Source organism: Psittacula echo (genome assembly GCF_963264785.1).
Source record: "Psittacula echo genome assembly, chromosome: 5".
Classification (NCBI taxonomy): Eukaryota; Metazoa; Chordata; class Aves; order Psittaciformes; family Psittacidae; genus Psittacula; species Psittacula echo.
The window spans coordinates 83,871,200-83,883,413 of record NC_137739.1 but is presented as its reverse complement, the minus strand read 5'-3'; the positions used below and the strand labels follow the sequence as shown (position 1 = coordinate 83,883,413).

Sequence of the window (12,214 nt, the reverse complement as noted above, 5' to 3'; positions counted from 1 at the left end):
GATGCCAGGGAAAGCCCACATGTCAGAAGGATGATGTGGCAAACCCAGAGGGAAGGGATCTAAGCCCAGGAGCATCCCTCTGAGCAGACGGTTGGGAATTCTTGGCTCCTTTGCTAAGGGTGGTACTCTGGCCCCAGCTCACCGTTCTCGATGATGTACTTGACAATGTCCTTGCTCCCTGATTTGACAGCATGGTGGAGGACGGTCTGGCCTGAGGAGTCTCGCACCATCAGGTCCCTTCCAGCCCGGTGCAGCTCTTGGAACTACAGGATTGACAAGATTGCTTGGGATGAGTTGCTTTGCCCCAAAGCCTGGTATCGTGTCCCCAGGATGCCCAGCAGGTTGTGTGGCTACTCAGGGCCTGGCAGGGAGCTTAGTTCAGCTCAGCCATGCCACCAAATTCCTTCTCTCCATGCCCCCCAGCAGAGGAACAGGGCTTCTTGCTAGCAGTCTGCCTGGTTTCCAGCCACCAATCCTGGAGGAAGGCCCTCAACAGGAGCTGCTCCATAGCAATCACAGCATGGCTGGCAGGGCTGCCCATAGCCAAGCAGGCCACAGGGAGACCAGCCAGAGACAGCCCTGGCTGCTCATTGCAGAGGCAGCAGGAGCGCCTACCTTGCTGAAGTTGCCACTCTTGGCAGCTTCTATCAGGTCATCTGCAAAGAAGGAAGAAGGGTTGGGGTCAGAAAAGTCAAGCTGTAACACCATTTATCTAACCTTGGAGCCAATAGTTAGGCACCAGAGGCACAGACACGAGGTGTACCCTCAGGTGCTAACCGCTTGATCAGACTGGTTTTACACGGCTCCTACAACCTCAGGGATGTAAGGGACAAACAGGGGAAGGAAGGAGACAGCACATAGCTGGGGGCACAGCTGGACCCCAGCCCCAGGGGGGAAGCAGTCTCTGCCTAAGGGCAGGATGACTTGTGATGGAAGCGGGGAGCAGACCTCCTGGATGTCAGCCAGCAGCCGAGACGCCTCTCATCCATGACTCACTCACACTTCCAGGCACTGGGCTCCGCTCAAGCTCCAGGAAACTCTTTCCATTTGCTCAGCTTGGTGAGGCCCCTGACCTTGTGTTCCCACCTCCCCATCCCCAGCCAGCCCCTGGCAGAGACAGCCCCCAACCAAGCCTGCAGCGCTCAGTTCTGCAGGTGGGGGATTAACCCCTTGCCATGCCGCTTCCCACATGGAGGAGGCAGGAAGGCGCCTGGCCGGGCTGTTCCACAAATCACAGTCAGGTCACTCCTGCCCCCTCTGGGGTCACCTGCCTGCAGGGCTCCATGCTCCCACCTAACACACAGGCTGCAGGGCTGCTGCTGTACACCAGGGAAAGGACAGCCAAACCCCATATGCTGGGGACCCAAAACAGTGTGACCTGAGAGGGGTGGGACAGCACTCACCTTTGTGCGGGAGGCAGCACTCAGGCTCGGTGCTGGAAGGGAAGAAGAAATGGTGTAACTAATCCTGCTGGTCCTGGCAGCAGGCATGCATAGGTAGAAGGATGGCTGCAGAGGAGCGTGCCCATGACACTACTCTAGCAGGAAGGAGAAGAGGCAGGCCAAGGGATTTTGCTGCTCTTTGGCCATGTCATCTTCTCCTTTCCTGATTTTAACCCATCCCCACTCCCATTTCTACTGCTGCTCCCAGCCCTGCTGCTCATCCATACCCAAGGGTGGCCCCAGTTGGGCTCAGAATCAATCATGCCCTTTGCACCACCAGGAAGTGGAGCCACCTTCCAGCAGCACTGGCAGAGGAGCAGGGAAGACAGGAAGCCATCTCACTCCTTGGTTTAACTCAGCACTGAATTCCTGCTTGCTTCCAGGGAGCCCCCCTGTAATATGGTCCAGGGATCAATGCTGTGAAGCCAACCCTAGCTCTCCCATCATTGCTCATCCTTCCTGAGGTCCAGGACACCCCTTCCAGACTCACCTGGGGGCAGGAGAGGAGGGTGGAGAAGAGGAAGAGGGAGGGAATGCAAAATGGTCCCCAGTGGGTGCAGCAGACAAGTCAACGAGGTCAGGCATGGCAGGAGATGTGCCCACAGTCTGGGTGATCACTAGCTCTGGGTCCAGCACATAGAGCTCATCCTGAGAGATCTCAGTCACATAGTTGAGGTGCTCCTGAAAGACACAAGCCGGCCCCCCTCAGAAGCAAGACCTACTTCTGCATAGCTCCATCCCCTCACATCCCGTGCCCTGTAGCCCACTCGCAGCACAGTGATGGTGGCTTGAGGAGTCCTGGGACCTGTGCCTGGGAAGCCTCCTTGTCCTTTTCAGGCTTCCCATCTCCTGCCAACTTAGCAGACGACCCATACACCTCATCACCGTGTCCTCTTCCTCTCCAGATCATTAAGGAAAGTATTTAATGCCGGTTAAGATGACCCCAGTCAGTGGGTCCCTTGGCCAGCCTTGTTGCTTGGCTATTCCTTACCTGCTCTGCTGTAGGGCCCTGCAGGCAGCTTCCAACCCAAGTCTCTGTGCTCCTACCCACACTTTCTCCCTTTTCCATGGGAACCCGGAGGTGCTGGGGCTGGTCCTAGGCCAGGCTCATCACACCACCCCTTGGGGGATGCCACAGGGCAGGGGTGTGAAACCTGTGTGTCTCCAAGGCTAAGCCTTTCAGTCTGCATGATACGGGACACACAGCACCTTCCCAGTAGATGCTGAGGGGATGATGGTGGCTGAGGCTGCACTCACCTGTGCACGGTCTATCCTGTAGAACCGATCTGCTGTGGTTGCTGTAAAATAGGGACAGAGAGAGACAGGGTGATTCTTGGTGTGAGATGAGGAGACAGCCATTTCCACCACTGAGTGATAGTGAACTGTCCAGCCGTTTTGTAGCATGCACTGAGGGCACAGCAGGGCTGGGAGAAGAGGGAGCTCAGCCTCCCACTGACTTGACTGAATAAGGTCCCATGGACCACCATGAGGCAGTGTCAGCGCTTGTGACTGCCAGGCACAACAGAGCGTGCCACCAGCTGTAGATCCAAGGCCCTGTCTCCGAAGACAGCAGGAGAGCTTCAGACCAGCCTGCTGCTGGCAGCAGCCTGAGTGAGTGCATCCCTTTGTCCTAAATGAGGCTCTGGCCCCTTTCCTGATATACCTTCCTGAGCCAGAACCTGCTGCTGTGGGACTGGCAGGATGATGGAAAACAGCCCTGGTATAGCAGTCCTGCTAGGGACACCTGGAGCAGCAGCACCATCAACCCCATGTGCAGGGCTGGAATTCCAAAGGGAGAAGGTGCATCCTCTCTGCATAGCATGAGGCCTTCCAGGCTCACTTTGCAACCCGTGGCTGTGCTCTGCTGTTCTCTAAGCCCTGCTACTGGGTAGTCAGGGAGGTGAAGTGCCAACAGCAGTGATTTCTCAGTCAGCTTCCAGGTGCAGAGGGGGAGCTCTGGAGCCTCTTGGTCAGTGAAGGCAAAAGGAAAGAAGATATTTTGATGCAGGGCAGAAGAAGCAACTGGAGCCCAGCGAGGAGCCTGATGCCCATATCATTGGGATGCTCCTGGTGAGCCTTGCTGCAGTGTGCTGGAGCAGGGGGCCCCCTGCCTGTATGACACAGGAGAGCAACCCCAGAAGTCCTGCAGACACATGCGGCCAAGCTGCCTTTGGCTGTGTGGGCAGGATACCAACAGATGCCCCTTGCTCCACTTGCAGCCAGAGACATGGCCTGCGGGATAAAGCACTGCAGCACTTGGACACTAATACCCCAACATCCCTAAGTCCTAAGTCTCACATGGCTCTCAGTGGATTGTCACTAAGGGCTGTCCCATCACCCCCCCAAATTCATAGAATCATAGAATTGTTAGGTTGGGAAAGACCTTTAAGATCATTGACTGCAACCACTAACCTATCACTGCCACATCCATCACTAAACCATGTCCCTAAGTGCCATGTCTACACAGCTTTTAAATGCCTCAACACCAGGTATGGTGACTGAACCACTTCCCTGGGCTAGCAACTGTGAGACTTCTCCCAGCTGTTGACAGAACATATTGTCTGCCTCTTCATTCTGGTTGGGAACTCCATAACAGACTCCCACCATGACATCTGCCCTGTTGGCCTTCCCCCTGATCCTTACCCATAACCACTCAACCTTATCATTACCATCATTAAGCTCTAGACGATCAAAACACTCCCTTACAGGGCTATCCCATTGCCTTTCCTTCATTGCCTATCCCTTCTGAAGAGTTCACAGCACCTCAGCTGTGAAGTCATCCCACCCTGTTTCTGTGATGCCAAATGTCATAGTTTTCCTGCTGCACAATGGCTTGCAGCTCTTCCTGTTTGTTGCCCGTGCTGTGTGCATTGGTGTAGATGCACTTCAGTTGGGCTATTGATCCCATCACCTTTTCAGGGGGAAGCAGCCCAAATTCCTACGTGACCATATTCATATGTGCTTCCATGGTTTCTAACACATCAATAACCCTTGTGTCTTTGCTGCCCCATGGATCTCTGTCCTCTCCCTCCACTAAGATGGCAGGCTGAAGGACCCCACTAGCACACTGTCAGCACATCCAGGGGAGGATGATACCCACAGTCCAGGAAGCACCACTTGGGTGACAGCTTCTGGGATGACAGTGTCTTCGGTTTGGCTCCATCTCCCTCCTGCATAACAAAAAGAGATAATGAAGTTGTGTCTCTTGGGCTTGCCATCAATCTCCAGAGGATCCCTCCTACTCTTGGAGATCCCTGCAGACATGGAAGACCACAGGCACTTGGATGGCAAGGGGAACTTGAACACAGGCACAGCATGCAGCCATGGGGAGCAGCATGGGACATTCTGGGGCTGACACACACCAGCTCCCTGGAGGAAGATGTGCCACAAGATGAGCCCACAAGACTGGCATGGTGGACATGACAGATGGGCCTTGGGGACAAAGCAAGGCCATACACACCTGAAAGAGCAGGCGCTCTAAAGCAGAGAGCTGGGGAGGGAAATCCTGCAGAAAGGCAAGATGTGCCATTACAGCGTTTGTCTGAGTGGCCCCCATCCCCTCTCATCCCACTGGAGCTGCTTAATGTGCTGCCATACCTGGCTTTAAACATTGCCTGTGGCCCTTGGTCCCTGCCCTGCTTTGAGGCCAGAGCAGAGAGCCCAAGAAGAGAGAAGAAGTAAACCATGAGGTGACTGAGGAACACCAGCCTCAGCGCACACCTTTAGGAAGCTGCAGAGGCATCAGTGTACCAAGTTGACACCACGACAAACAATCACCCTCTGAGCCTGGGAGCTGCTAGCCATGTGCCTGCCTGCATGCTCTCACCACTGCCTGGGCACCAGGCAAGCAGGGGACAGGTATGCAGAGCAGGCAGGGCAAGGAGCAGATGCCAGTGTGCCAGCCTGGGCGAGCAGCTCTGTGACTCAGCCCTAGGACACTATGCACACACTGGATGGGATCCCCTCAGGCACAAGAGCCAGGCAACTGGGCACTGAGCAAGGTCCCTTCAGTCTGCTGGGAGAAAATCAGACTGACAGCGCAGCACCAGGAGGCACGCTGTGGGCTCAGAAGGCATTGCTCACCAGGAGCAAGGGTTACACAGCCCATGTCCAGTCATGGACACGCATTAGCACATTGGCAGGAGCGCAAAAGTTAGTGTTTGCAAATATAACGAGTTGGAGAGGGGACAAACCTAATCCAGGCACCTGGGGAGGGCAGAGCCATGCCAGGAAGCACAGACTCCACAGAAGGCTGAAGGAACACAGCACAGCAAACCAATGGACAGAGGAAGGGCCTTCTCAAGCCCCCAGGGGCTGACAGGCATCCATAGGATGTGTGCTGGCTTTTTCTGCTGCCCTTTAATCTTTCTGGGCCACTGATGCTCTGGGCTGGGAGAACAAGGTCAGAGGAGCAATGCTGAGGAAGAAGCTGCCAGACAGCAGGGACCAACAACCCATCCAGCTTGCGATCCTGCTGCCACCACATGGTGAAGGCAAACCACGACCTGTTACCACAAGCAGGAGCCTATGTGTTGAAGTGTGCAGGTCAAGGAAGCTTAGAAATCCCTCCCCCAAACCCATCCACCTTCAGCATCCATCCGTGACCACTTCCCAAGCAGAAGCTCACCTCCTGCAGCCTCTCGATTTGGGTCCGGCACAATTCCAGGTCGCTGTCTCCTGGAACCACGATGATCCCCAGCGGCACGGCTGCACGGCAGGCACAGACACAACTCAGGGAGCAGCACCAACACCTCCCACAGCTTAGCTGAGGGCACTGCCAGACTCAGGGACTGCGGATCCCACCCCCCGGTCACTCAGTTGGTCACTCACAGGCTTCCTTGAGCTTTTCCTTGTCGTAGTGCAGTGCCTCGTAGTCACGCATGCTGATTCGGCTCACCCGGATCCGCAAGCGCTCGGGCACTGGCTGCTGGCTGCGTGCAGGGGGGAAGGAAAAGGGAAAGGATCAGGAAGTGGTAGCCAAATTTCTCCTTATCCCACTCACCCCTCCAGAACAGGCAAGAGCACAGTCTTGTGCACAGACTGGGGTGGGGAGACTGGCACCAGCAGCTTCTCCAACACAGAATCATAAAAGAGGTAGAGCTGGAAAGAACCCTTAAGATCATCCAGTTCCAACCCCCCTGCCACAGGCAGGGATGCCTCACACTAGACCACGTCACCCAAGGCTCTGTCCCACCTGGCCTTGAACACTACCAGGGATAGGGCATTCACTTCTTTGGGCAACCTGTGCCAGTGCCTCAGCACCCTCACAGTAAAGAACTTCTTCCTTGTATCTAACCTGAACTTCCCCTGTTTAAGTTTAAACCCATCACCCCTTGTCCTATCACTACAGTCCCTGATGAAGAGTCCCCCTCCAGCATCCTTGTACATCCCAGACAAAGGTTCTGGCCATACTTCTGTGACCTAATTCCTTCCCAGGCCCTTGAGAAAGGATCAAAATGTCTCTGAGAGTGATGGATCAGTCCCAGATCCCCTTTCCCCATCCTGTCTTGGAGAGGAGGTGGCAGCTTGATCTTGGAGCTTACTCATTGAGCAGAGGCATGGAGTTGCGCCTCTTGGTCTTCTGCACCATGTTGGCTTGGTTGCGCAGGGAGATGCGGATGCAGGAAGCTGCCAGCTTGCAGGGCTCCCCATCTACCTGCATGGGGATGGCCTTGGACGTGGTAAGAACCACCTGCCGGCACTGATACAGCCGCTCCCCATGGCCACCGACCTGCAAGGCAGCCTGTGAAAGGGTCCAGAGTGAGAGCAGGGCATGGACTGAGGCATGGATGGGAGGAGCACACATTGTCAGATGCTGCAAGTGAACCGAAGTCTGAGGGTCTCAGGCCTGATCTCAGTGGGAAGGGACCCACAGAGACTACAGCATGACAGCACCTCACCTAAACCTCAGAGAGCACTGTCACACAGGCCAGCACAACTCCTCAGGAGAGGATCTGTGGGCCTGTTGGGTTGGCAGTTGCCCAGTCAATGGGACCAGTTGCTCCCCTGGTTGCCAGCTACAACCAGCAACAGCACCAACTCACCAGGGATGTCATGGTGAAGCCAATAACTTCAATGCAGCCATCGTCATGGCGCTGCGGCTCGAAGTCGTGGTGCTCCCCAGGGTTGCCCCAGGGCATGGTGCCTGCACAGTACCTGTGAAGGGATGGTGAGTGATGCACAGATAGGCACCCCAAACCCAGGCAAGGATATGTGACATGGGGATGAGGAGCCCAGCACAGGAGGGCAGGTCCTGTGGCTGCTCACCTGGGGATGTTCAGGAAAACCAGGCACTGGGGCTTCAGCTCCTGGATCTTGGAGGTCAGGTCTGTCCCATCGCACTGGAGACAACACAGGGGCATTCAGACTGCTGTAAATGGGATGCTGGCCTTCCCTAGCCCCTCTGCTCCCTATAGTGACTGTTCTCCAAGCCACTTGGGAAGCTGACGCTCGCAGAAATACATCCTCTCCCAACCTTGAGATACTCAGTGTGCCTCACACCCCCACAGCTCATCCCCCTCCCTGGCCCAGAGCACCCTGTGCACTTACAACCAGCTTGACGTGCTTTGCCAAATCTTTGGAGCTCCCGGTGAGGAAGTCAGAGAAGGCCGTCTGCCAAGGCAAGAGACAGTGTTAGCGCCCACATGTTTCCTGAAATGCCACCGACCTTCAGACCTCAGCTGAAAACCACCTGTTCTCTTTCACTTGCTATTTTGCCTATCAAAAACTACGGGGCACCCTCAGCAACATGCCCGACGACTCCTTTGCCAGCTCAGCCCTGGCTTTACGGAAGAGCTGGCAAGGTTGGTCTCCTCCAGTGAGAGATCTGAGTCACAAGAGCCAAATTCAGTCTCAAGCTGTAATGAAGCACCATAAAACAGAGCTGATGTGGCCCCACCTAGAGACACCAGGAGAGACAGTTACGTCCTCTGTTACACAGATCCCAGGGTCCCCTTTGGGTTTAACTGTACAGAGAGGATGGGAGACACAAACAGGAGAGATGTGAGATGGTACAGAGCAGCACTTGGCTTTTAGAACTGCTCAAATACCCATCACGATGCCACCTGGGTAAGGAATTATATGGGGGATGGACAACAAAGACAACACTGAGGCAGAGCTCTATAGGTGAGATACAGGAGGGTGGCATAATTAGCCAGAGAGCTGTAACTGGCCCAAGCTATAAAATGTAGGGAGTGGAACATCTCCCTTATGAGGAGACACTGAGGGAGCTGGGTCTCTTTAGCTTGGAGAAGAGGAGACTGAGGGGTGACCTCATCAATGTTTACAAATATGTAAAGGGTGAGTGTCAGGATGATGGAGCTAGGTTTTTTCCAGTGATGTCCAGTGATAGGACAAGGGCTAATGGGTGTAAACTGGAGCATAGGAGGTTCCATGTGAACATCAGGGAAAACTTCTTTACTGTAAGAGTGACAGAGCACTGGAACAGGTTGCCCAGAGGGGTTGTGGAGTCTCCTACGTTGGAGCAAGGCCCGGCTGGACAAGTTCCTGTGTGATGTACTCTAGGTTACCCTGCTCTTGCAGGGGGGTTGGACTAGATGATCTTTTGAGGTCCCTTCCAACCCTTGGGATTCTGTGATTCTGTGACTCTATGGAAAGGCTTCCTGTTCCTCTGCAGGGGGGACAGCCTGGCTCCCCACAGCTCCAGGGAGGTCCTGCCTGGGTGACCGGCCGTGAGCCGGAGAACAAGAACAATAGTGGCAGGAGATCAAGACAGCAACTGCACCGTAGGACAGAGCAAGCTGTACTGCCAGCAGTGCTCACAGCCAACGAGGAGCTGCAGCTCCCAGGCTCCAGCCTTTCTCCAGCTCTGGGGGGGCTCAGCTTGGGTGCACATGAAGCCTTGTGTAACTCAGATGAGCGAGTTTAGGGTGCAGACAGGAGGCAGGGCCGTGCCTGTGCTCCCGCTGATGCTGTGGCTGCTGTGAAGGCATGCCCAGCTATCCTCCACACACTCACCCCAGCATAGAACATTTTATTCCGAAACCGGCTGTTGAACTTCTCTGGGTTGGCCTCTAGGGAAAGGAGAAAGAAGCCCAGGTCATTGGCCTGCACATGGAAATGTTTCACTTGCCAGCTCTCCCCAGACACAGCTCTCCAGCCAGCCTCGGCCAGAAGGCAGCCCCCAGCTCTCTTCCCATGCAGGCACCCCTCGTCCCCCTCTGCAGCTTCCACTTGCTTCTCAGGTTTGCTCCTCCTCCAGCCCTGTCCCTGGGGCAATCCTCTGGGTCACTTTCCTAAGGGATGCTTTACAGGCCCACCTCTGGGGCACCCCCCTGCCACAGACCCTGCCCAAGCTGTGCCACCCTTCCGTACCTCGGGATTCATGGAATTCCAGCGTCACCCGTGCGTCAAAGCCGAGGCTGAAGTAGTTATTAAAGACATCCAAGGGGAGCTGAAATGGAAAGGAGGAATAAGGATGAGGCTGCCAGTGTGTGGCCATAGCAAAGACAAGGTCAGGCTACTGCAGAGCCACGTATGGTGCTTATCAGGCTGAGGGAGCCCATTTGCTTTCCCCCCAGGAAAATATAGAGGACATAAGCTTGAGATGACAGATCGGCCCTTGGCTCCTAGGGATAAGAAGACACACTCTGCAATCACATATGTTTCTACTAAAGAAACCATCTCAGTGGGGACTGGGCTTAGACCTGATGCAAGCTGTGGTTATAAAACCTCTGGTGGACAGTTAGTGCTGATCTCTATGTGCCTCACCATGAGTGATGTGGGTCAGAGCCACGAGGAGAGGAGTGGAATTGGCGCAAGGAGAGGGAAAGACCAACCCAATGCAGTAGTCCCAGGTGCTAAGGCTGCCTGAACCAGTGGGAGAAAGAGGAATGCAGACTCCCACACAAGGAACAAACAGACAGGAGATGTCCCACCTTGTCCGCAGCTGTCTCATCCTTCTCCTCAGGGTTTGCATCAGGGTTCGGCTCCACATGGAGGTTCCAGCGATCGAGCTGCACAATGTTCCCATCTTCCACGTGTGACAGGATCTTGCACAGAGGCTCATCCGTGTAACCCTGGTGAAAAACAGAACCTGGCAAGTCTCCTACCTGCCTCCTGCAGAGATGTCCCCAAAGACAGTGGGCTTTGGGAAGACATCCCAGAACAAAAGACGTGGAAAAGACCGACTACTTGAATGCACCACAAAGTGGGACTATGAATATAAAACAATACATCTTCCTTCTAAAAGTCTCCCAAAGTTTAAAATACTGATTGCTTTTGTTAATGTCCTAATAGATTATAATCTAATGCAGAATAATTCAAATGTCACACCAGTGACATTCAAATGGCACTTCTTTGTTGGTCTGTATTTAGGGCAAGTCAAAACACCCAGCCCATGCAAATTCCCACCCATGTGTCTGGAACCAGAGATGAAGCGCTCAATCCCCCACAGCAACAGCAGGCTCTTGCGCCCATCACTTACCCCACCCCAGTTCATTGTCCTGGCCAAGTCATTCCCTGTCCCCAAAGGTAGGATGGCCACAGGAGGAGGTGGGTTGAGGCGTAACTGGTCCAGAATGGAGAGTATCCAGCCTACCTGCTCGGGCAGGAGTGCAAAGAAATGGTTATTCCAGGGATGGCAGGCAAGTCCCACCTCGCAGCACTAACAATAGCAGAGGAGCAGAGATGGGGACCCCTTAGCCACCACTGAAGCTATTCATTCTCTTTAGCGCTCCAAACAGATGCTGTGGGAGATGCCAGTAACCCCAGTGAGGACACTGGCCCCCAGAACTGTGTGCAGTTCTGGTGTCCCCAACATAAGAAGGACATGGAGCTGCTGGAGCAAGTCCAGAGGAGGCCACGAGGATGATCAGGGAATGGAGCACTTCCTGTACAAAGACAGGCTGAGAAAATTGGGTCTGTTCTGCCTGGAGAAGAGAAGCTACATGGAGACCTCAGAGCAGCTTCCAGTATCTGAAGGGGGCCTACAGGGGATGCTGGAGAGAGACTCTTCAACAGGGACTCTACTGATAGGACAAGGGGTAACGGGTTCAAACTCAAGGAAGATTTAAGCTGGATATAAGGAAGAAGTTCTATACTGTGAGGGTCGTGAGGCACTGGAATAGGCTGCCCGAGGAAGCTGTGAATGCTCCATCCCTGGCAGCGTTCAAGGCCAGGTTGGACAGGGCTTGGAGGAACCTGGTCTAGTGGAAGGTGTCCCTCCCCATAGCAGGGGGGGTTGGAACTGGATGATCTTAAGGTCCTTTCCAACCCAAACCATTCTATGGTTCTATGATTCTTAGAAGGGCTGTAAGTCCAGACATGCTACAGACTAGGACTCCCTGGAGCTGTGCATGAGGGACCCACAGCATCCAGTGGCACCAGCTATACCACAGACACTGGATTACAGTGAGGAGGGCTGCTGCTGGCACTGGAAAGGCACGGAGGAGCTGGGGGACTCACCGTGCCATCTCCCCCACATGCCAGGATCCGGAGGTTGTGGACCTTGCGGTACAGCTCCAGCCTGCAGGGAACAGGGAGGGTGAGGAGGGAAGAGGCACTGAAGGTGTTACAGGTAGCTGCAGGGGGTCCCTGCCCACCCTGCATTCATGCCATGTGGATGTCTCCCTCCCCACCGCCACAGCAGCTCACAGATTAGACCAGCCCTCCATCAGGAAACACTGACTGATCACAGGGTATCCTAGAGAGGCCTTTCAAAGCATGACCTTGGTGGAGGTCTCTTTTGCACAAGGGAACTATGGAGCATTAGGTTTCTACCAACCATGGGAAGAGCTCTGGGGAGGTATCTC

General features: G+C 54.6%; 1 protein-coding gene across 3 annotated transcripts in view; it reads right to left on the bottom strand.

The window, feature by feature from the left end:
• DGKZ (diacylglycerol kinase zeta) overlaps window positions 1–12,214 on the bottom strand; it is a gene marked incomplete at its 5' end in the record, with an annotated part of 42,090 nt that overhangs the window by 4,594 nt on the left and 25,282 nt on the right. For 2 of the 3 annotated variants that reach the window (XM_080617938.1, XM_080617936.1), the window contains 17 exons: window positions 143–263; window positions 616–656; window positions 1,404–1,435; window positions 1,933–2,123; window positions 2,700–2,740; window positions 4,543–4,612; window positions 6,070–6,149; window positions 6,273–6,373; window positions 6,986–7,185; window positions 7,487–7,598; window positions 7,710–7,783; window positions 7,992–8,054; window positions 9,420–9,475; window positions 9,777–9,855; window positions 10,340–10,480; window positions 10,888–11,001; window positions 11,868–11,928. In XM_080617938.1, the coding sequence (XP_080474064.1) occupies window positions 143–263; window positions 616–656; window positions 1,404–1,435; window positions 1,933–2,123; window positions 2,700–2,740; window positions 4,543–4,612; window positions 6,070–6,149; window positions 6,273–6,373; window positions 6,986–7,185; window positions 7,487–7,598; window positions 7,710–7,783; window positions 7,992–8,054; window positions 9,420–9,475; window positions 9,777–9,855; window positions 10,340–10,480; window positions 10,888–11,001; window positions 11,868–11,928 (1,577 nt within the window). Of the gene's footprint in view, window positions 1–142; window positions 264–615; window positions 657–1,403; window positions 1,436–1,932; window positions 2,124–2,699; window positions 2,741–4,542; window positions 4,613–4,902; window positions 4,948–6,069; window positions 6,150–6,272; window positions 6,374–6,985; window positions 7,186–7,486; window positions 7,599–7,709; window positions 7,784–7,991; window positions 8,055–9,419; window positions 9,476–9,776; window positions 9,856–10,339; window positions 10,481–10,887; window positions 11,002–11,867; window positions 11,929–12,214 lie in introns of all 3 variants that reach the window. The other variant, XM_080617937.1, reaches the window with a different exon arrangement.